A 25,388-nucleotide genomic window follows, 5' to 3' on the forward strand; every position below is an offset into this window, starting at 1 on the left:
TTATGATGGTTATGGTAGCTATCTTAGAGAGGAAACACCTGGGCTTTAGTCCTTGTTCTCATATTTCTATACTGAATCACTTTTCAACAGCAAAGGACAAAAGAAGTAGCTTTATTCCACAGTGCAGTTATCTGGAATCGGAACAACTCCAGAACAAAACTTATGTTTATGGAAACAACTATGAAATTAAATTGATTATATAAGTTACTGAAGTGATTCATTAAGATTAAGTTTTCTATACAGGTAGCAAATGCAGTATTTTTCATATACCAAGGTTTCAAAAGGAAATCTGATTGTTCTTTCTTGACCGCAAGCTGTTCCTTTAGAGCATCGTTTATTTAGAAGGGCAAAATGCCTAACTTGTATGTCTTACTTATACTTGAAGGTGTTACATCTGTTGCTCAAGTTGAAGACAGGAGAAACGGTTAAGATTGTCAAAATATGTTAAAATGGAATGGAAAGAAGGAGAAAAGGGCATCTAGTTTTCTCTGTTGCAAGTCCAAAGTTCCAAAATTTTAGTAAATAAATGTGGGACATTCTAAACTGACAGATAACTTGATATGTCCCGGTTTCTTGCACCAATGCAATTGCTACCTTTTAGAACTTTGGTCTTTTACTGTAAGGCCCAAGATCTGTTACTGAATGGTGAGAAGTGTTTTATGGCATACAGGAGCTTACAATATTCCTGTGAATATAACATATACTGTATGGCTGACAGAGACTGCTGTGGGTGAGAGTCAACACTTCAAATAGTTTCTTCCAAAATACCTTTGTTGTGTTTCAAAGCATTACACCATTTCAAGTTCTTCTCAAGACCCTAACTGGACAATTCAAGAATTAAAAAACAGAAAAGTCCTCTTCTTCCTAGGTCTTGCCATGATCAGGCTTCCCCAGAGGAAGAAAAAAATCCCATCAAAATTTAAGACAAATGACTACAGATTTACCAAAGCAATTAAATACCATCAAGGAGAGCATTCTAATAAGTATAGTATCTGGTTCCTAGGTTACCCATGTATCTGAGAAAGAAGTGATGAGCAATAAACAAAGCACCACATTGGGAAAGCAGTACAGAATCAGCAGAAACTACCAGATAAATGTGAACATCAGAATGGGTGGAAGAAAACCTGCAAATGCACACCTCTGTAGTTCACTGATCAGACCTCAGTGCTGGAGCAGAACAGGGGTGCATGAAAAAAAAATGCAAATATTGTATTTGTTTGCATTTGCATGCACAGGGGTGCATGAAAACAAATGCAAAAAAAAAAAAAAAAAACACAAATATTTATTTCGTCATAACTGTCTGGACACAAACTGCAACCAATGAACTTTCTCAAAATATATTTTAAAGATAAAGAAAGTTTGGGACGTAGTATTCTTGCTCACAGCGTTTAAGCATATTTAATTCTAGTAATAGTTACAGTTAACACATTCTTCCATTCTTAGGACTTTGACATACATTTTTCATTGCAATTCCTGACACTAGTAATATTTATTAAGTTCAAATTAATTAGTCAGGGCACAAAACATATTCCAGTCTACCAACTTTGGTAGTTCACTGGACCATCTGCTACAAGGAGTATTTGTTCATCCTCCTCCACACTTTAATCAACAAATCCATGCTGGCACAAATTCAACAGCTCCAGCTTGTGAGGCTCCCTTGGGCAGGTTGTCAAAAAGCAAAACACTTGGTCAAGGCAGGGCAGTTGCCTTCATTGCAGGCCCCCTGTGCACAGCACATGGTGGGACAGACACAGTGATGGTGACACTGTGCCATGACCACTGCCACTCACTACAGAGGAATGCCTCACAAAACAAAATCCAGATCATGATGAACATACCCGTGTCTGGTGCTTTTATTTCTAGGTAAGAGCTCCGATGGGTGAAGTGCTGTGAAGCTTCATGTCCTCACTCAGGCAGTGCTGAGAACTGAGACTGGCTAAACTTTTTGAGCAGATATTGAGCAGAGGGGAATTATTCATTACTAAAGGAAAACAGAAGCACTGAAAAGATAACATAAAAGAACATGGTCCTGCATGTGAAAAACAGCACCTGGATCAGACTGTTGACTAACTCCTGACTGTCACTTACCTTCTCTTTTTCCCCTCTGCACCCAGAAATCCAGAAAAATCTTAGAACTGGTGCTATCAATAATATCAAAAGAATACATGCTTCATAAATAAGCAGGTGACCCATATATGATACAAATAAATTCTGCCACTATCCTTATAGTAACTCTCTGTTTTTCCAGCTCAATATTCAACAGCTGTAAGACATCATACATTTATGAGTTTCTTCAGTAGAGTTAATGTCTTTCAGTAACAACTGGAGCTCTAGCTTATTTAGTCTATTTAGCATATAGTACTGAATACATGAGGCAATGTCAGACAAATTGTCTGCTTTCTTTTTGAGATTTTGCCAAGATTTCTTCTGCATTTTCCACTTTTTTTTTTTTTTTTTTTTTTTTTTTTTTTTCCCTCATGCTGGTATGGTCCTTTTGGATAATTCAGACTCCTGAGAGTCAAGGAGGACTGCTTCTTCCTATTTTGTTCAGTCCTCTCTGGGATTCTACTTTTACTCTCTGCATATGGCTAGGAACCAAAGTAGTTCTAGGTCAAATGAGAGTGGATATTATATAGTTTTTGAGCTAATCCAAAACTAATATTCAGTTCTGTTGCCCATTAAATGAAATGGACAATTTGGTTATTCAGGATCAAATTATGAGCTGCCACACAATGAGAAAAACAGTTTCTGGATAAGCAACAGACAGTTTCAAAAAGGCAGGTACACAGAAAAAGAAGTACCAGTGCCTCCAAAGAATGGAGAAACATCACATGAGAACTACAAGGATAGTGAAACTAAGGACAAAATAAGTCCTTAGTTTCACCATGATTTTAGGAAATATCTATTTTAGCCTGAAATACTTTCAATACAGTTGTTTTATAATATAAAATAAAATATAGCCCTCAGATGAAATGCAAACCTCTTATCTTATTAGTATTACAGGAACCCAGTGTAATTAATAACAATAATTAAAATTGTGTGGACAGGCTCCTAAGCAAATCTACTTTTTAACAGTATAGAAATTGTTGCTGTATTTTGGGAATGTACTTCCTGCAGTTTCTTTCACCAGGGACACCTTTTTCCTCTCCCTTTAAACTCTCAATCCCTTCTTTAAGCAGCCACTGTGATAGAGTCTTACCTCTGAATGGCTGGGAAGAATGCGGTGTGAGTAACTCTTTTCAGAAGCTGCCATCAATTCATCTTTAAGGAGAATCCTGAAGGAACAGTTTGTGAGCTCTCCAGCTGGCATCTTCCTCCAAAGAGATCAATCACATTACCTCCTAGACATGTTCAACTTCAACCAGTTCAGGAAGCAAGAGCCCCAAGTTTGTTTTAAAACCTGTGTCTCCAGCTCAGCAGTCTTGCAAGCCATTGCTATGCCACCTGGCCTGCTCATCAAACTATTTATCATTTCCGTTAATGCTGCCTTTGTGCTGTACAGGAAGAATACAAGCAAATGCGCTTTGCAGTAGTCTGAACAGATGAACCTTTTTCTGTACAAAAGAACAGTAATGCTCTTTTAAAGGCTACTCCTATCTTCAGAATCTCAAAAAGTCGAAAATTAATTGCTTAGTTGAGCTACCAGAATATTTTCTCTATTTTAAGCAAGTTGTTTCCTCTCGCACCTCTTTCTCTCAAGATGCCCCGCTGCCAATTTTTATGATTATATCTCAGAAAAATCATTGTGTATTGGACTTTGAAACAGGTATGGATAGGAGGGAGGAGAATGCCAATTTCTTGGTCATTGGTAACATGCTTCAAATCCACCTGAACAGTTTCACTGCTATAAAGTGATTCACAGATATTATTGAACATCTTTAAAAGATTACCCATGAACTCTCAAGATTAGTTATAATGTCTTCAAGCTCTATTTAGAACAAACAAACAACAACAACAACAAAAAAACCTCTAGTGAAAGGATTAAAAAAAAAAAAAAAAAAAAAAAAAGAATTACACCTGCTAGCAGGACTACAGTGGACTATTCTCTGTTCTTTGGATATAACAGCATAATACAGAAAAAAAAATAATTAAGAAAAATATGGAGAAAATACAAATGAAAGGAAAAGACATTTTGATTTATTTATATTATACAGTCTCATTTACTCGTATTTAGCCTTTTTACTACATTAAGATCACTTTACCCCATGCTAGAAGAGTAAAACAACCTTAAATTTGTCATCAGTTATATTTAAACCTACTTAAATACAGTATCAAAATGGTGTAATGTGTCCTTAATGGAGAATAAGCTTTACAGGAAAAATCTAGAGATACATAATCCAGAGAAGTGTATCTCCATACTGTAAACATAATTAATACTGGTCCTTATTAACAGCTTTAGAGTTGAACATTTTAGAATTATTTTTCAGTCTTATAGTTGAAGCATTAGAACAATCAGAATATTATGCACGTGTGCTATATATTTTAGCACTATAGTACTATATCAGGAAAAAGAAAAATGTATCTGTAACTGATTTCAGTAGCTGTCTTGCTGAAGTAAATTGTATTTAACAAGCCCTTTCTCAACGAGTATGGCTGTTCTGTTTAGATTAACTTCAGCTGAAAATTTAGAAATTCGATTTATTAGGGCAAGCCAAGATGCACTAGTAATCCATGATAATATTAGTATGTGCCAGAATGAACTCTGGAGGTCTCTTTGGATTAAAACAACATTTCCTTCTGGGAGAAAAAGTTTAGATGTTCTCGGCTCTATAGTGCTGAGCTTCTTGTATCAAAGCCCCCAAGTGATCTTCTTATCAAAGCCCCCAGGTGATCTATCAGCCCCAAGTCTTCTTCAGAGTTGCAGAAGAACTCCCGTGCGTAAATCTAATTACACTTAAACTATGTTGACATGTTTTCTCATATGCTGATTAATTCAATCCAAGCTTCACTCTCCCCATATATGGTCTTTCAGTTATACAAACACATTTAAAGAAGGTACAGTGCTTCCAATTCAGCAGTTTATTAATAACTTGTTTTTTTTGTTTGTTTGTTTGTTTTAGTTGTCCTTTGGAGGGGAGGTATTTGATAGAAAATCACAGAATCATAGAATATCCCGAGTTGGAAGGGACCCACAATCATCATCAAGTCCAGCTCCTGGCTCTTCCTAGGTCCCCCCTCAAAATCAAACCATTTATGTTACTTTTGAGCATACTACTAGAAAAGTTTTAGTAACACTGAAAAACTGTTTTTTTGTTTGTTTGTTTTGGTCATCCAGTATGACAGGACAAATAAAAGTTATTCTACTTTCAAGTGAAAACATTTTTCAAAAGTTTTCTCTTGGATGGAGCCATGCCAGTAATCACAAAACACTTTTCAGTTTAGCTGCCTAGTTCGGTAATTTTAGGGTTAAAAATCACTTAATAAGTAAACCAGGGATCTAGGTTAACTCCAGCAGTCAGAGTTCCACTGTAATACTTCACACACCACTTAGTTTTTCTGTGTCTTGGATCTTACATTTGAATGTTAAATGTACTTTATTGCTGTTTGAGCATAACCAGACGCAACTGAAGTACAATACAATAATCAGATTTATTGTTTTCCTAAAATGTGCATTTCAGAGCATGTGTATGAATACATATGTTTTATAGCTAGTTTCAAATAGCTGATTCCAATTCAGCCTCTTTCCAGTAACAATTCTGTTCTAATGACTTTTCAGCACCATGGTGAAAAAGCCTTATACCCCATCACACACACTTCCACAGGAGGGAATCAATGCACTGTTCAAGTTCAGAGTTAAGTTCATAGAAAGTTCTTGGTCACTGAAAGAAGATGAAGAAAATGATTTATTTATTTTTTTCTTACCCTCCAGAGTACTTATCAGCTGCAGCATACAGCAGTTAAAAACAGGGGACCGTCCATTCCTTCCCTCACTTCTACACTTAGTGTGTGAAAATAAAAGCAAAAAATATATATCATTGAAGAAAATGTTGAAAATGAAGAAAGCATTGACTTTTATTTTAGATTTGCCATGTTTTTTCTCATGTTGCTATCCAGCAATACATATGGCATTTCTCTAGAGATGTGGCTGATATGACTGATTTGAAATACCATTGTTACTTGGTTTTGTAGTTGTGAAATGAACACATTCTGAAAGCTTTATTTTCAGTGTGATGATAATGACAGCAATGACAATTAACAGTACTGGGTAATTCAAAAAAATCCTTATAATATGGGGAAGTATGATATCTCAAGTGGCTGACATCTATGAGTAGTGCAGTTGAGGATGAAGAGCAAAAGAGATCTACTACAGTCAAAGGACAAAATAACTTTTATCAAAGCTGTCAGAGTCAGTGTAAAATGAAGCAGAAGGGTAAGTTAAGCAATTTCCAGCCGTACCATAGAAATATCACTAATGCACCAAACTATAACAAACTAAATAAGAAATAATATCTACTAGAAATTGGGATAGACTTGGTTTGAAAAGAAGCACAAATGAACACTAAACTGGAATTATGCTAGGTAAGCACATTTATTCTTGGAAACAAAAGCAGGAAGGTTTTTTTGCACTACAAAACTTGATAAAAGTGCACTCTAGGAATGAAGATCAAATAATCCATTTTATCTGAGACTGATGTAGAGCAATTCACAAAGGGCTTGACATCGCAAGTGCATTTCACAGTGTTCCTCCAACCAGAGAGAAAACGTGTGTTGTAGAGGTTGAAACATAGTTAAATTTGGGTAAATCTGAGATGTTTATAATTATGCCACATGCAAAATGTGAGATTATGTCTCCATCTTCCTGTTTTCATTTTTCAGTTAAATTGATTTGCTTTTCACATATTTTCTCTATTTGAAAATACTGAATAAAATGTACCAGTGTTCAAGAAAGAAAGCAATAATAATTTTGATCATAAATTCCCTAGCCAATTTTATATTATTTAAATTCTTAAGTTTATTCAAACCCACAAATATAATTTAGAGTGTGTTCACTGACAGTCCAATTTCTGGAAATATGGCCTCCACTTGTGTTCCTTAGGTTTGTAGAAAAATTCTATAACGTACTTTATTTTTCTTTTTATATTAAGACAAATACTGCATCTTGTTGCTGTAAGTCCAAAGTCAATTCCTGGCCAAAGAAGGGGGAGCATCTGGTACATGTTTTCCTGAAAGATGAGCTGGACTTTTGCATTATGTTTAACATGATGACAGTTTATTTTCTTTTCAAACACTTAATTTAAATATCTATAGAATTATTCTCAAAGAACAACTAGATGTCCATTTACCAAAAAGAATAAGTGAATTTAACTTCTTTCTCTTCAGACAATAGCTGGAGCAATTCTTAACTTCCAAAATGTAAGAAGAATTTGAAAGTGAAATATTAACTTCACAAAATCCTCCTTACCTCTGATATTTTTATGTAGCACCAGAAAATATATTTTTAATCTTTACTGAACCAATGATACAGGAACTTTCTTAAAAAAGAAATACACCATACTAAGTAATCAGCTAAATTCAAATGCCACAATTAGGTTTAGCACAGACTTACTAATTATATTTTCACATGAAATTACTGTGCGCAGCACTTGAAACACTCTGTACTGAAAAGATACGATGCAATATGTAATCAGTCTGGAAAATATTTCCTTATTCTCTAAAAACAGATCAAAATTATTAGCAATATTAATTATTACAGCCCTACCAAATCTGAGTTTATTATGGAAGGACTACAAAGCCCTTGTTCTCAATGAGAAGTTTCCATTAAATTGGGGGTGTCTTTATGCAAATGGAGTCCTTGTCTGACTCAGTGGCTCAGCAGATGTGGAGCAGAATTGCATGTCATTCCAGCTGTTATGCATGAGAAGCCTGAACTCCCCTTTGTTCCCCATGGCAAATCTCTCTCTCTTTTAGATATTCATTCAGTTCACTCCATTAAAAATATATTTCAAAAATAGAATAACTGATTATAATGTACAAATTGAAATGCACAAAAACACTTACATTAAATATGCTGTGCTAAGCTATCCTGTCCCACTCTGAATCCTTGAGCTTACTTATTTCCAGACAGGATACAACCAGTACCAAGTACAACCAGTACTTCAAATTCTGCATGTGCTTCAAAGAGGTAGAATAAATGTTATATAAAATTGCACAAGACAAAAGACAATATACACAAAAATCCACATAGGTATAGTTTTTATCTTACAGACAGCTCATATAAGTCCAATCGGAGGAATCACTATGTGATCACAGTTACTTAGTAGTAATTTATATCATGGTATATCTGCACATTCAGTATAGACATCAGTCAGCACCAGCTTCACTCAAGTCAGAAGAATCATCAGAGTAGCAGTGGAAATTATCCTAGTAGTGACCTTAGGTGGTCACAATTGCTTGTCTTTTTCTTTCTTTTTGCCACTCAGGGGAAGGAAAAAAATAAAATAAAATAAAATAAAATAAAATAAAATAAAATAAAATAAAATAAAATAAAAATGAAAATAAAACTTTTAAGATGGCGATTCCACAGCCTTTCAAGGACATCTGTTCTTTCATTTCAACCTAAATGTTTCTAGCTAAATAATTTTAATGTCCCATTAACTATGCCATAAAACACAGGATAGGTTTTTCTGGTTGTTTTCCTTTTCAAGACCTTTCATCCACTTCCCCTACACTAAACCTATGCCCATACACGAGAGGTTTTTGTAATATTTCTGATAGTCAAGCAATGCTTGGGTATGAAAAAAAATATTATTGTGGAAGTACAAACAGAAAAATATACTGAATACAACTGAAGAAAGTGAATGCCATTACAACTAGAATTTCTGCCAACAGAATTAGTTGGAGTCTAAAGCAAAAAAAGGTTCAGGTCAGTTGATAGCTTCTTAAATACTATTGAAAGTCAATAAAACAAACCAACAGTTGCCAAGAGACCTTTATTGTCTCATTATTGTATTCATCATCAAACGTTCAACACACCATTCTCAACACATTTCATTCCTCCTTTCTCATTCTGCTAAGGACAGACCTTAGTTATGCAGATTAGTTTATAAAGGAAAACAGCTTTTCACATGAATTTAGGGGTTGCTCAACTTATTTACAGAGAAACAGAGATTTGAGCAGCCCTTTTCAGACTACCTCATTTTCTATCCTTCTTCATTTATATGACTGTTCTCTAAAGTTTCTTAAACACTTCTTCTCATCTTTAGAGTGTACTATGTATATAATACATGGACAGAAATTTTCTTCCTGAGCTGAGTTTTACTTTGAATCAGTAAAATTTTATTATTTTTTTTTCCAAGGACAAAATTTTGTCCTTAATCTTTCAGCAATGTTACTCACCTACGATCACCATACACCCATTTTCCCTAAGATATGTAATTTCTATTAGTATAAACTTACAATAACTGCAAAGGAGAAAAATAAAATAAAAAAAAATAAAAAAATAAAAAATCTCAAAATATCTGAAAATAAGATACATGAAATACAGAAATAAGAAATTTGAATTTTAATACTGGTCTCAATAAGGAAATTCTAGTTTTATTTATAGAAATATCAACAAAATGGCATCTTTTTCTTTCATTTAAATTAAATCACTTGTTTCAGTACTGTAGACCAAGAGAAAACATTTTTATTTCTGAAGTAATTTTTTTCTGGCTTTTGCTTAGGCTTCTGTTCATAGATGCAACAGATTTTTGATGTTTATACTCATTCACCCAAGACCAAAACAAATGTTAATTAAGAAAAAAAAAATCAGAACCCTGTTTACATCAACTTGATCTGCATAAAGCATTAGTTGCCAGTACAAGTTCCAGCATAATTTAAAAGGTCCAGAATCTAACCATTCATGTATACTTTGCTCTGGGGTTCTCTGGGATTCACAAAATTATTTGGAATTTATCTACTCTCTTTATCATAGAAATTGGAACATGTCCTTGAAATTTAAATATTTTGAAGAAAATAAATCACTGCTTTGAGACCAATTTAAACCATTATGACATGCAGCTGATGAATATACTGTCATTTTCCCCCTTTTCTTTCCTAAAGACAATTGACTGTAGCAAATCTGTAAACTGAAATGATTTAATTAGCATCCAGGGACAGTTTAATGGTATTAAATTAACAAAGAGACCATAAGTTATTTTAAGAAAAAAAAAATAAAAACTAACCAACCTCTGGTTACATCCTGCCAATTCTTTTATGGGAAAGTCTAGTTAAAACGAATGTACTTTGCAGTTTATATGGGTCACAGGAAACAATACTTATCTTTAGACTAGCAAGAAAAATTTTCATGAGCCTGATTCCAATTTTTAGTCTGTATAACAGATGGACTACATGAAAAAAGTCTCATGAGAGTTAAGATGAAGGGAGAAACAAATCACAGAAGGAAGCAGAACATAGCTATTATTTGAAGCAAAAAAGTCAGTGCAGTAGTGTTCAAACACAAATTCACAGAAAAAGACAAACTTTTTCTTCCCTGAAAAAACAGGCTCATCTACCAACTGTCACAATGTCCACTCCCTAAGTACCAAGACAGAAATCTTCATTATATTAATACCTTTGCATATTCTGTGGTCATTTTTATTTTCATTACCTTATCCCAATTACTGAGACAAAATAGAATTAACCTTTCTAGCTTATTCTTCTATTTCATCCTATTTGTAGAGGCTCAACTCTTTCTCATTATGCTGTATTCGACCTGTCCTTTGCTCTCTCTAGTGTTACTGATCATATCCTTTTAGAAGCATCTCTGTCCCCATTTCAGCAGGACACCACTTCCAGTTTCTCCTGTGCTTTCCTGCTTTCCTCAGGCTCCTGAACCTGTGAGGCAGGTCTGATCAGCACAAGACAACCCAATATTCTGACCAGACTGGACTCCACAGGTTAACTTTCTCTGGCTTAGCCATTTCTGCATGGGGAGAGTTGGAAGAAGCACCTAGTTCCTAGACCTAGGTTCTGATCTATGCATTAGAAGCAACTTGTTTATGGCTTTTCTTAATTTAGTAGCAAGATACACAGTGATTCCTCCACAGAGAATACATGGAGAGTACTTTGACTACGGAAACAAACAAACCAGTAATAAATCTTCTTTGTGGTAAACATTTAGATGGGTGGATGTTCGTTGTAAAGGGAGCCTGGGATTCCAAATGTCTCTTTTTTCAAACTGGGCTTTAAACATGGATTGTCATGCTCTATACCACCTTCATCCTGTTACAATCACATAACTGTCTTTCCTTCATATAAGATTGCATGTATAGTAGATGCATGCAGTAGGACACAATGGTGCTGTCAGAACAGTTGAAGTGTGCACTTGAAGTATCAGTTTCCAGTGCATTCCTGGGAATGACACTAGATTGTCATGGGCTTTTACTGATCGCAGTGTCAAATAACCACACAGCTTTTTCCACTTGCTCAAGAAATACTGAAGGAATTAAGAACTTGTATACCTTTCCTCAGAATGGACCTAGAGTCTTCTAAGAATTTGGCATGTGTGCAACTCCTCAGTCTTGACTTAATGTTATCTTGAGAATAATCTAGACATATGCATGCTTTCTATTTATATTTAAAGTATCATCTCCCCTTCTATCCATATTTATAAAGTAATAACAGGAATACATAATGTAAATTTGGCATACACACACACAAAAATAACAATTAGCAACAATGTCCAAATTTAACTGCTATAGAAAAAAAAGGTTGTCTTGAAAAGGGTCCTTTTGGGAACTGTTCATTCAGAAGAAGAAAATCCATAACTCAAAAAATATCATAAAACAAGGCATGCATTATCACCCTAAACAGCATTTCCAAAGAGAATAACGTGGGTGATTAAAAGACAAACAAAGGAGGTGAAAATATGATATCCATCTTATATTAAGGAATCACTGGCCAAATGAAAGAAACATATAAAGTGGTAAATTATTTGCCTCCATTGTCTTCAGTTTAATGAATTTGAAACTAATTCTTAATGGCATAAGGACTCTTACAATACTTAGTTTCAGACAAAACTATCGTGTTCAGTTTCAGACACAGGTTCACAATTCAGCTTTGTCTTATCTCATGGCTGGAGATAGTGTCTTCCTCAGATGAAGGAAGTACTTCCTTTCAAAAGGTTTCTTCCCTCCCCACACCTCACCCCCCCCAAAAAAAAAAATTGCAGCTGAACTATAAAAAGATTTAAACTCTGCTTGAAGACTGACAGTTTCTCATAGCTAAGAGTTGTTTCCATCTGTACTTCAAAGGCAGATGATGCTGTGGACTTCCCACCTGTGTGTCCTGCCTAAACTGACTGAGTTGTCCAAAGGGGATCCTGCTAAAAAAACAAAACAAACAACAACAACAACAACAAAAAAACTGACAGTCTTAAAAAGTATAATTTAATTTTACTTACAGCAATACCACAAAAAAAAAAAAAAAGAGGATTACTTTTTTAATTTATTTTTTTTCTGTCTCCTCAGAGTGCAATAGATTTCAAGAAGAAAGATGTAGCTGAGACTAACGTTATCAGCAGGTTATTGTTAACAGCAAGTATATTAATATGAAGGGCCTGGAAACCCAAGAAAAAAATATAAATATAATGTGAATATTTTCAGGAAATAATACTTTATGTTTATTTGAAATAAATAAATAAATTCCTAAACTTCCTTATTTATTCTTAATCTCCACCCACATTTTTTTAAAAAAGATCTCATGCTCTTCTTTCTCTAATGTTTACAGTAGTTACTGGTAGATCATACCAAACACAAGGAAAAAAAAACATTTCCATCTTCATTCTTATTTCTACTTATACCCTGACTTTGAAGCATTCTTTATAAGATCAGATAAGATAACAACATATCTCTTTCATAAAGCATGGACTTTAGAGAGCCCATTAAACAATAAATATTTTGATTAATTCTTTGTTGTTGTTGCTGTTGGAAGTGAGAAAGTTACAATCACTAATTACTTTTCCAATCTTCATTTGATTAAAATTCAAGAGTTTCTTCTCACTTCCGGTCCTATTTCAAAAGAATACAAGAATTTTTAAAAATATATTAATTAATTAAATAAAATAACAAGCTCGATATTTCTTGCCTTAAGTCTGTAAAAATAACCTTGAAATCAGAAGCTTGATTATGCTTTTGGTACCTTCAGCCAAGAAACTTCTAGAAAGGCAGCCTCTAAACTTCAATGACCTGCTTTTGTTTCTGTTTTTTTTTGTTTTGTTTTGTTTTTTCCTTTAAAGGCATGAAGAAATAAATTGGTTACATATAATTTTATGCCCTGCCATCTCTGACTGTTCCCTTCTCACTGTTTACTAGATACACACACGTTATTTGAACTTAAATAGGAAGCAGTCATTCTGTCCTTCTGTAAGTGGTTTATCTAGCAGAGTTAGTCTCACTACATGTAGCCTTACCATGTAACACATATTGATGGTTTCTTAATTTCATTTTTGTATTTCTGTTTTAGATAGATGGTAGTGTTATGTAATAAAAGTATCAACAATCTTCCAGCCCAATAAACTATGAGAAAGCAAGCCTGGAAGAAGTTTGTAACATTTTCAAGAAGATTAAATATATCTCATTTGTCTGGGTGGCTTCCTTGTGCTTTCCATTACTGCAAGATAAAAGCTCTTACCAGCTTTTAGTTCTAACCTCCACTAAATAAACCTCAAATCAGACTTACCTTTTTAAATTTATGTTTTTAAAAAGATTTTTCAAATCTAATGCCATTTTCAGGGCAAAATAGAAATTTTAAGGTGCAGTTAAGGGATATGTAGCAAACTGGTATATTTCTGCTGGAAAATCAGGAGTTAATTTTTAACTCATATGAATTATCTGCAAAACAAGCCTCCAAACTTCCTTTGTTTTCAACTCATACCAGCCAAAAACAGGACTCCTTCTGCAAATCTCTCTAAAAATGAAGATACGGAAATTCTAAACAAATATAGCATCTGATTTCTAACTTAGCTAAAGCCAGAAGCAGCAATAGAATTTAACTGTTCTATTTGACCAGGCATTCTAGTACATCTTTCAAGTTATTTTTCTTCAAAATCTAAGTTTTAAATAAAATCAAAAGACATAGCTGTTAGCAACTGTTAAAATACAGAGGTAAACAAAGACCATGACAGCTGCAAGCGCAGACACACAGATTTCAGAAAATGAGGCATACTTTTGAGAATACTTACTCTAATAAATCCACATTTTGTTATACGCATATATATATACAAATATATTTTGTTATGCAAATATATATTTATTATACACTACCCTGCCAATAGAATTTCTTGTAATTTAGATTAAGTTTTCTTAAAATAAAGCTGTAACTGTAGCGACACCACTCCTCCTTCTACTTGGATATGTGAATATATCTGCACATACTCTAATACTTTAGCCTTACCAGTGCTGTCATCGTAAACAACAGTAACTGTCTTCCACTTGAAGAACTGCACAAGGTCAAGGATGGCACGGCTGAGTGAAGAAAAGTCTGGATAGAGACTGACATAGAAGGAGTCCTTGTTGTCTGACACTTGATGTTTCCAGCGGGTCTGGATATGTGGAACACCCAAAGCATTGCAGATGGATTGCACAGCATTAGCTGAGGAGCTATGAGATGGTCCAAAGATGGCAGCCACCCCAAGGGACAGCTGATCACAGGCTGAAGAGGAGACAGAAGTCTGTCAATGATGAGAGGAAAGAAGGCAGTATGCCAGAAGGTTGCACAATTCATATTAAATAAAGGCTCTCCATGAAACCAAACTGAGAGAGATTCTTTCTTCTGTAACACTTTTTTTTTTTTTTTTTTTTTAAACACAGTTTTCAACTTCAGACTACATTTTTAGGCTTTGACCGTGAGCTGATAAATAGCAACACTTAACAACTAAATAGTGCTCAGCTACATTTATTAAACACTTCTATGTCACTGGAAGTCACAAAGGCCAGCAATTGTGCATCTTGTAAAAAACACAGACGAGAGAAGAGATTTATGCTCAGCTGCATCTTCCATTTGGAAAAGGGCCATATGAGACAGTATTCTAATCTAGGCTGTTTAAACATTAACATCTTCCTCAATCCATCAATACTATTTCTATTGTGATCCTAAATACTTAGAAATTGTATATCTTAAGTGAATTCCAGTTAAGTGTCAAGCAAATGATGAATTACATTGAAATGGCCATTTGAATTTCTGTATCTGAAAAGTATATATGTCGACTAGAAAAATACCAACATTTTCCATAAAAGAAAAATAAATTGCTATCTGCTAGTGGAAAAAATAAAATAGAAAAAAAGAAAAAAAAAAAGAAAAAAAAAAAAGAAAAAAAAAAGAAAAAATAATAATAATAATAAAAAAAAAAAAACAGTGTTAATTCTTAAACACTGGAAATACTCTATTTTGCTGCACCTATATTAATAAACACAAAACTGGCCCTGAGAGTCACTGTCATGATACTGCTGCAATAAAGTGGCTTAGTGTTTGTCTTTCCAATATAGGGTGGCCTCATATATCCTGTGCATTAGCAGTCTCTGGTCTGTATTATTTCCTGCTGTATGCTCCAGCTTTATCTTGCAGAACATGAGTTTTCACATAATAGAAAGAAGCCGGGAGAATTAGGCAGTACTGGAGACCAGTGCTTCAGCCCATGCCCTGCTCCAGTTCAGATTGCCACTATAGAAATAACCTCTATGAATATGCAGTTCTGGAACACAACAGGTTCTGCCTTCTAAGAATACAGCCTGTTTGTTAGAGAGAAGCAATGAAAAGTATCTCCATAATCCAATGTGGATGTGAGTATTGATTAATACATCCGATCGAGGTTTGATTGATTAACATTGTTACACTACCATCAATGTTCATGACAGCTGAGGAAAGAAGCAGTAGAAACAAATTTTACTTCATTATTTTTTTCTCAGCAAAGCAAAATTAATTGTTTTAATTGTGGATGTCAGTCCTTTTCAACATGACAAAAATACTGCTAAGTGTCTTAAGTGCATTCCAGAAACTGTGCTGGCACACCTTTTTATTCTTGCAGAGCACCAGTGGTTTAAATGAACTTCTTGTATACACACAGGATCTCCATTGCATTACTGAGTATCGGATCAGGGCCTAAATGACTAGCTTGATAAAAAAAAACATTTATGCTAATATTGCCCTTCCTAAGAGTAATCAACAAGCTTTATGCAAATGTCAGTAAATGGGATCACTAACAACAGCAATAGCTACCAGATGGCTTTTCAATGGGCTTTTTTTTTTTTTCCTCTGTTTCTGAGATTTGAATGCAATGCTTTCACACGTGATTTAATACGGCACTGGCTCAATCAGATGCATACCAATTTTTGTACTGCATTGAGGGATATTTTGTTTGCATTTATATTATTCTTCACTGAAATAGTTTCTTGGAAATATCATCTTGCCTTCAGGTTGCTCTTTGGTATAGTACCTTTAAAAATCCATTAATATTTCATTTGTATTCAACTTCAAAAGTATGTGTTACTAAGAGGTCTAAACAGGCTATTTTTGATGCAATGCCTGCCTGCTCACTAATGGACATAATCATGAACCACAAAATGAGTCAAATGCTTAAACCTCATTGTTAAAACTCTGCGTTGGAGCCATCATAACAAAATGAACCATTTTATGTTAACCTTTAGCCTTTGGTTCTGAACTAAAGCACCTGTCAGCACAAATGTAGTTGGCTGTATTGTGAATTGATGAGGCAAAAAGCTATTAGCACTGGAAGATTACACAGATTTTGATACAGCCTAGTTACAAATAAAGACTTGAATTTTCATGCAAGATGTAAGTGGGAACAATGGATATATCCAATCTATTCAATATATCCAATCAATGACATTTTGTCATTCTAACTTGAACTGTTCTATTCTATCAAGAATTAGCAACATCATATTATCGCTAGCTTGGCTTGGAGCCTTCAAGCCTTACCCTAAGTAAGGACTAGAAGTAGTGTTGTCATCTCCAGAAAGACTTAAAGATCCCAAAACAGATAGCTCCACTCCTTACATCCTCCCTCAGGAATGAGGAGAAACTATGTCATTAAATTTCACAAGACAGAATGCACTGGAGTCAGGAAGCAGTAGAATTTGGGAGACGGGGAGGAAAAGAGAAAGGAGAGGCCAGAATTAAGGATCAACCCATTCATTCACTGTTGGCTGAGATAGAAAGAGTTCTCTCAGAACCTTCTTTAACCCATTACCCAAAATATCAGAATAACAATTCAAAAAATATGCATTAGAAAGGTAGATCACCCCATTTCTCAAATTTCTTCAGCAAAGAGACAGCCTTATATTAGAATGGTTAATTTGACTAATAAACAGGAAAAATAGGTTAGCAAGATTAACTCTGCATGTTGCAACAAAAGAGGAAAAAAGTATTTCTCATTGTTTCTAGACTGATTTTAATCAGTATTATATTTCACTTTAAAGTTGTACTTTGTGTATATTTTGACAGAGCAGCTTCTCCCAAGTAGCATTTCTAATGTAGCTACAAATGTTTTAATTCCACTTAGCACCAAAAATCCAGATCACTTGGCAGACAAGGTTGAAACCTGCCATAAGGTTGACCTCTTATCCTTTTACCCTTATTTGCTTAAGAATAACACTCACATGAATTTGGCTCTTCAATTTATTTTTTAAAAAAAGCATGCTGTTAAATACGCAATACAGTGCAAAATCCAGTCCTACTAAGTTCTGTCATCACATTTCTGTATTTTCACCTATAAAGTGCATATAGAATTTACTAGGTTTTGTACTTTCTAGAGCATGGCAATGATGGAGTACAACTTGCATGTGGCATCACAATGTTGTAGACTTGAATGTAAAGCAATCTCAAAATAATCTTTGTGAGAATCAAAGATTTGAAAATTTAGGAAGTGTTCATTTTTTTTATTATTATTATTATTTTAAGAAAATCGTTTATAGTTTGGAGAAAACTTCTGAAACTTCTGAGGTCTAGATGTTCAGCTGGTAACAACATGGTAAAAAAAAAAAAAAAAAAAACAGACCTAATTTTTAAACTTATATAAAATGTGCAATACTATAACTGCTTGCTCTCCTTTGAAAAACACAGCTGATTAAGTATGCAAGACATACATATGCTAAAGATATTAGCAGAGATGTAGTTAAAATGATTAAATACTTAAAATTGAATTGGAGCCTTGTTGAATATCTGGAAATGAAATTTTAGCCATGAAGTCATAAAAGTTCACATCTAGATATGGAGCAGACTTAATGAAGGAGGGGGCTTTCTTTGTAGGCTTTTGTCTAAAGATGTTGGAAACAGCAGATAGAAACTGCTTCTATAATAAGAACCCAATTTTATTTACCTTATGGCTTCAGATTAAGTTTTGCTGGTAATATTGAAAGCGCTATATCATATTCCCATCTATAAAGCGTTCATTTCTGGTATTATGAAGTACTTTGTGTTCAGGGAAAGCCTAACCCATGGATAACTCCTGCATGGGTGAGGAAGGCACTGAAACATTACAGCTCATGCAATGCAACTCAAGTAAAACACATTGACATTTGCACCTGTACAAAAGGGTTCTGTTACATGACTAACAATTCTGAAATAAGCCACTCTGAATAGGCCTAATGGCATATAGTCCATTGAATAACTGAATTATATATACCATTGAATAATTAGTTTTGTGGGCTGAACTCCCTTCTACTTCCAAGTTCACTGGAAGTTGGGAGCAGCTGGCATTTTGCAGAAAAAATCTGGTGGTAGTGTTTTCTAATTGCAGAGGAGCTGATCTCAAAAACACCCTAATCACAAAGCTCAAAAAAAAAAAATAAAAAAAAATTAATTTGCAATTTTAAACATTTAAAGAAATAGCTTTTGGACAGGGCAGTGGGAGAAAAGCTGACATTAAATTTTCAAATAGTTACCATTACAGTCTTCAAAATGAAGTCTTTAAAACATTTCTTTGATGTCAGGCACAACCTTTTACAGTGTCATTGCATATGGTTTTATGGACAGACAATTTTTCAAGTAGGTAAAGCAAGGGAGTCATCTGCTGATTAAAGAAATTAAATATGCAAAAGGTTACCTTTTTTGGATGCTTCAAAACTGTCATAGAGATTTATCTTTTGGGTGTCGTACGTTAATGTGGTGTTCGGCAGAAGAGTTCTGTTTCTGTTGATTGTGTTCACAGCAAATCTGAAGGCTAATTCTTCTGCTCCCATTGGACCAGATTCCACGCACTCAAAAATACCTCCTGGTAGTGAGGGAGGGGAGAAAGGAAAAAGAAAAGAAAAAAAAAAAAAAAAAAAAAAAAAAAAAAAAACACTATTAAGCCAAAATAGCATACAGGAACATTTTTAATGATTGGTAGCTTAATAAGCCTTAATAAGCACTTAATAACAGTGCAACTAATGCAAAATATCTCATGATTTCAGTGAGGTTTGACTCAAACTATACACTAACAGTATATTTTAATCAAACTTACCTTAAAGGAAATTTGTGCTGGTTTTTTTGTTTGTTTTTACATTTACTTTACTATTGTGAATAAAAAGACAGTATAAAATAACCACATTATTTAGAAGCAAAATAGATTAGGGATCAAGAATAAGTAATTATTTTACATGGTTAAACTGGAAAGGACTGAATTTACCCCTTCCACATGTGCAAGGGCAAGATTTCTGGAGTCTTGTTTTCTATTGTTCCTAGACTTATTATGCAGCTATAATGAACTGAGAATTCAATGCAAATGCAGCACAACAAGGAGGATGTTACTGAGATGCCCCAGACTGCCTCTAAAAATGCAGATGTATAGACATTTTAGGATGACTGTGTGTCTGAACTGATAAATATGTTGACCAAAGATTCAAATTTTCATCATCTGCACTGAGCTGCATCATGTTAGCCTCATTCTCAACAGAGGAATTAACTATACTCTACATAAAGCTCCATCACAAAGCAAAAGCATCGGCCAAGCGTACTACCAGAGTACGAGATGCCCCAAATGACAGACAATTTCTAGCATGTTTCTGAGCCAGACTTAATCTTAAATGAACCAAACAAGATTGTTGAACAGTGCTGTACTTCAGCCCTTCTCATCTTGTCATGAGACATCATTGTCCATGAAATGTAAATTAACACTTGTTTTGGGGTAACAATTTATTCATAGGTCTGGAAAGGCCAAAGATATGGTGAAAGATATGCCCTTACTATGGTGCCATGAAATGGCTCAGCAAAACTATCAGCATCAGTATGGACTCTTCTGTCCTCATGCTAACAGTATCTGTGAATAATAATGTGGAGGACAGCCACAGATTATCATACAGGGACAAATCAGGCATTGCATCAGTGCAATAAATGTTTGTCATTCGCTTTCTCTTAACGTGCACATATTTTTGAAAGTAATGTTGCTACCTGGCTTTGTATTATCAAAAAAAAATCTTATTCAATACTATACTACTTTCTCATCAGGAAGTTCTCAGCATCTGAATGTACAGGAGCTGATTAAGACTGAACTTTGCAAACTGTCTCAGTTTGTAAATAGTTTTGTTGGGCACCCAGCTAGATAATCCATTTCTAAAGCAAAAGCAATGTGTATTTAGTTATTAACTCCTTCCCTTTCAGATATTATTAAACATAAAAAGGCTTTTCAGTTTTGCAAACCTCCTGCTTCTTCCAGCCTGTTTCCCATTTCAGGAGAAAGAACAGGTGTTAACTTTTTTCCTGCAGATAAGCTCTTAAATTCCCGGGGAGAGCCCTAGAGACAGAGGCTCAATTCATATTAACTTAAAAGCACAAGTACTAACCAGTGAAATGAGACATTACAAATAATTACTTAAATATGATTAATCTAAAACTGAAAACGAGGCATTGATGGGAGAGACAAACATGAGAAAAATACAGATATATTAGGAAATGATCCAACCTGGTTGAGCATATAAGATTATACATAATCGGTAGCCAACGTTAACAATACTTCAGAAGCTAAAACAAAAGTAACTTGAATGACATTCAGATAAATATAGGCCTAGTACTTTTCAAAACTGAAAAATTGACCATCTTTATTTAAACAATACAAAATTAACAGGAAAGGCAACCTGCTTTTGGAATTAATCAACTCTGTCCCCCCCACCTCTAATGATATCTGATGGACAAGATCTTGTGTGGTTACTGCATCTGAACACTGTAAATCTGTGACATACAGGAGAATTCTATTCTGATCTGGGGAAAAAACATAAAAATACTGCAGAAAGCTAAAAATTTATGAATAAATGCTAAATATAGATATTAACACAGAAGATAAAAAAATAAATAACTTTAAAAGAAAGATTTCCATGAATATGATGAAGTTCACTAAAATCTTCCTTCTTTATTCCTGTATTTTTTATTCTTCTCATCTCTTAAATGTTTGAGATGGGGAATTCCTTGTCAAAGATGCAGCCATTATTCTCAGCATAAGAAAAATAAAAATAAGTTTTGACCTCCCATATCTGTGTAATTCCTAATGGTAATGGCAGTCATATAGTAAGACAATATTAAGAAGATGTCAAAGTCCCTATCTCCCGTGAGTGGCAATAGCATGTATAATTTCCCATGTGCTCCATTCAGTGGTTTCTTCCCTCAATCACACATTTTCTGTCCCTGTGATAAATGTATCCCCTACAAAGCTGGCAGCACATGGTCTGGGTAAATTTCCATTCCTAAGAAAACCAGAGGTAGGAAGAGCAACCTGTTTTTGTTGTCTTATGATTAGGATATTTTCCTAGGAGGAAGGAAACCATAGCTTCTGGTTTCCTACTTCTGAATATTTTCACATTTCATATTAGATAAATGCTGAATGAAAAAAATAAGAACCCCAGAAGAATATAGATTAGATTAAGTGTTTGTATTTTCTAGCTTGCAAGAAGTTAAACTTCCACTAGTCTCCTTTCATTTCAGTTTTATGCTACTCCTGTATCTGTCTGCTGAAGTGGGGGGGAGGGAGAGGGGGGGGGTTACATCCCGTAATTAAATATTTTGGATGCTGAACGAGGTAGGCTCATTGAAACCTTAACACTAAGAAGAGAATCAACAAGTTTTTAAACTGCACCATATCCTTCTAACATACAAAATGTCTGAAAATGCCAGGCTCCTCCATACTGAATGCTAGATTTGGTGAACTTTGGTGAACTGCACTCAGGGCACCAGAATTTTTCCTTGAACTTCTTGAATGTAGTGTGCAATTGTGAACTTGCACAATAAGCAGAGCAGAAGCTTAGGCAGAGACATATCTACATTTTGAATTTCAGAACATAGTCATAAAACAGATCCTTGTTCTCAAGTTGGGAGCTCTTTTAAGCGTGGAAGTCTATGATCTAGATATTTTCAGGTTACTCAGCACATGAATGAGTTCAGGTATTGACAGTAATGGGAAGTTTTACAGGGTGCTTTCTCCATTTTTGCCTAAGGTGCAAGTAGAAATTCAATGGGTAACTTCAAACTGTCTTGTCCTTACTTTTTTTGTTGTTGTATTTGTTCTGAATATGTACATAGTAGCAAAATAATAATAATAATAATAATAATAATAATAAAAGGGTTTGGCTTTGCACTTCAGCTGCACTCAGTTGTAAAGGGATACTGACTTCCCAAAGCTGTTATAGCATATTGAATCATGCTGTTCCCTCCCAACAAGGCTTTTTCTCTGCTACCAGTGTACCATTTCATTCGGGATAGCCTTATTAATAATCAAGCTGAGGAATGCACTGCATGCTCTCAGATAAGCACACAGAACAGTCATATATTTTGCCATTGATACATGAACAATCAGCCACACCAATGCCTATCTCTGTCTAACAGCTTGAGAAAATATAGGTGTTGGGGTTTGTCTTATTTTAACACCACATGCAGAACCATAATAGGCAGAAAAACAAGTTCTTCTGAGTGATCAGCAGCAGCACATCCTAGAGGAAGCAGCTGATTTTTCTCTGCTACCTCACGACAGACACAGAAAACTTTAGAGTAGTAAAATTCCTATTTATATATATGAATCTTCAAATTATGCAACTTTCAATTCCTCTTTCCAAAAATATCAAGAATATCAAGGAACAAAAACCTTATTGAATTTGTTTGCATAAGTTTAAAATTACAATGACATTTCATAAAAGTTTCTTTCTTAAAATAAGCCATAATAGCACTACAATTACCATAGCATTGGGCATTAAAAAAAAAAAAAAAAAAAAAAAAAAAAAAAAAAAAAAAGGTCAGTAAACAGTAAAACACTCTTTGGAATCACAGAAGCACATAAGCACTAAAAATTGGATCCTGCAAATGAATGCACAAAAATGTCTGAACCAAGACTTGCTGAACGGCTTGAGATCTGTTAAAGTAAAAGAAATTTGGGGCATCTGGATCCCTGTGCAGAAACCTCTCCAAAAGTAAAGTGTATAAGTGATCATCACTAGCTTCAGCATTATTCTTTAATTTTAAATGCTTAATATTTAAATGTTCAAGAGTTTGTACATATTTAAGTTATTTAAGTAAGTTTAGAAGCTGCTTTTTCCTTCTTTTCTTCCTTCTCTCAAGATTTTCACAGATTTTTTTTCTTTTTCATTTCTCCTTCAGAAACCCAAAACAATTCTTATGAAGTGTATTATGTAATCTAAAAAAAGGAGAGAAGAAAATGAAAAAGGACATCCCTAACCTGTTAATATACAACAGAAGAGATGCAGCTTCTCAAATATTATTCTATAGATAAGAACTGTATTGTACTGTTCACTATAACCAGAATAATTTCTTTTGTAATTAAGAACTTTTAAAAGATATATATTTGCAATCTTTGTTCTAATGAAATGGTGTTTAGAATACCATTATGGAGAAAGGTGCAACTGTCTGTCTGAATTACCTATATTGCTCATATTTAGTGAACTAGTTTTCTTTCCACAGACATTTCAAACAAAAAGGAGAAATGTGGTATTTTTGCTGTGAATAGGCATTGACTTTCAAAGAATCAAGAACTAACTTGTTTCTTAATGGAAAAAATAGAACTTGCACTCTTCAGTGAACTCTGAATAAGCAGAGGCAAGAATTGGTAAATCCACTTGTTTATCAGGGACTGGAAGCAGTGTGGCTTGTTTTCTAAGGTATAGAGGTGTATAGAGGTTTTGAAATAAAGCTCTCTTCTTCCTGACACCATAAGGTGAAAAAAACATTCAGTAATTTATATTTCATGAAAATATTTTTATTTTTTTCATTTATGACATGGTGTTTTTACTTCCATGACATAACGCATAACTGGAACAGTTTACTGGTTCCATGTTGTCTCTAAGGTTAACAAGAGAGAGCTTTTCCTCAATACCGCCTGGAGCATTTCATCTTCTTTTCATAATGTTTCCTGATTATTACAATAAAACAGTTTGAAATCATTTATATAGAAATGCAGTGAAACAGCAGAAAAACTTAAAATAGCCATAAAAGAATTAAAAATCAATCTTCAAAATCAAACTGATTAAAGTTTTGAATGTGACAAATAAACATCGTTAAGTATTACATCTGATGATGTTTCATTTCAATATTTCAATTCAATATTTGTGTTTCCATTAGGGTTTAAATAAGGGTGTTTCTTATAAGTCATGTTTTCATCTTAGTAACAAACTCACCAAAATCACTTTTGCCATAAGTATCACTACCCTCATTAAAATATGGTATGTGCTACTACAGGATTATGACTTAAGTACTTAGGAAAAAAAATCTGAAGACTACAGTGTGTTATTGAATAATATTTGGAAAATATTCTTTACTATTGCTGCCTCTAATGTACCAGCTCTTTGGATTGCATAGTATTGGTGTTTCTGGTTTCTGTAGGCTCTCAATTACTTCCTTTTCACATCTTCAACGAGGAGGAGGAAAAAAAAAAAAAAAAAAAAAAGAGTACAGAAACAAGCAAATAGTATGAGCAAACAATTATACAAGTAATAAGTGCTGCTGATAAAAATTCCAAGTAACAAGAAAGCAATGGCTCTTTAACAAGATTGTCAAGTGCTAATGTGGATAAAAAGAAAATCAAACAAAATTAAGACCAAACAAACCATAAACAAACAAACAAACTTTTTTATTCAAAAGCTGAGTTATTAGGTACATCTGCTCCTAGAATGAGCAAATTTATATATAAAGCTTTAAAAAATATTCAGATTCCTTGAGCTAATATGTTCCATGTTACACCAATAGAGTTATATAAGGTAACTTGAGATGAATTATGAATTTCAATGCAACTTATACATACTGTATAGGCATGAATTATACCTTATGACATATACGCAGAAATTAAAACATTGCTCTCCAAATAAATAAATGAAATGCACTGTATCAACTATATAAATAATAATTATAAAATTTAAAGCTTCTTGAAAGCTTTTGCTTGCTATTTATCTTCTAAATACGTATGTAATAATATGTACAAGATA

General features: G+C 34.1%; 1 protein-coding gene across 1 annotated transcript in view; it reads right to left on the reverse strand.

Moving 5' to 3' along the window:
* GRIK2 (glutamate ionotropic receptor kainate type subunit 2) overlaps positions 1-25,388 on the reverse strand; it is a 377,958-nt gene that overhangs the window by 248,303 nt on the left and 104,267 nt on the right. The window contains exons 2-3 of the mRNA XM_035320853.1: positions 19,040-19,207; positions 14,374-14,631 (exon numbers count right to left, since the gene is read on the reverse strand). Of these exons, the coding sequence (XP_035176744.1) occupies positions 14,374-14,631; positions 19,040-19,207 (426 nt within the window). The remainder of the gene's footprint in view (positions 1-14,373; positions 14,632-19,039; positions 19,208-25,388) is intronic.

Source organism: Oxyura jamaicensis, chromosome 3 (assembly GCF_011077185.1).
Source record: "Oxyura jamaicensis isolate SHBP4307 breed ruddy duck chromosome 3, BPBGC_Ojam_1.0, whole genome shotgun sequence".
Taxonomy (NCBI): domain Eukaryota; kingdom Metazoa; phylum Chordata; class Aves; order Anseriformes; family Anatidae; genus Oxyura; species Oxyura jamaicensis.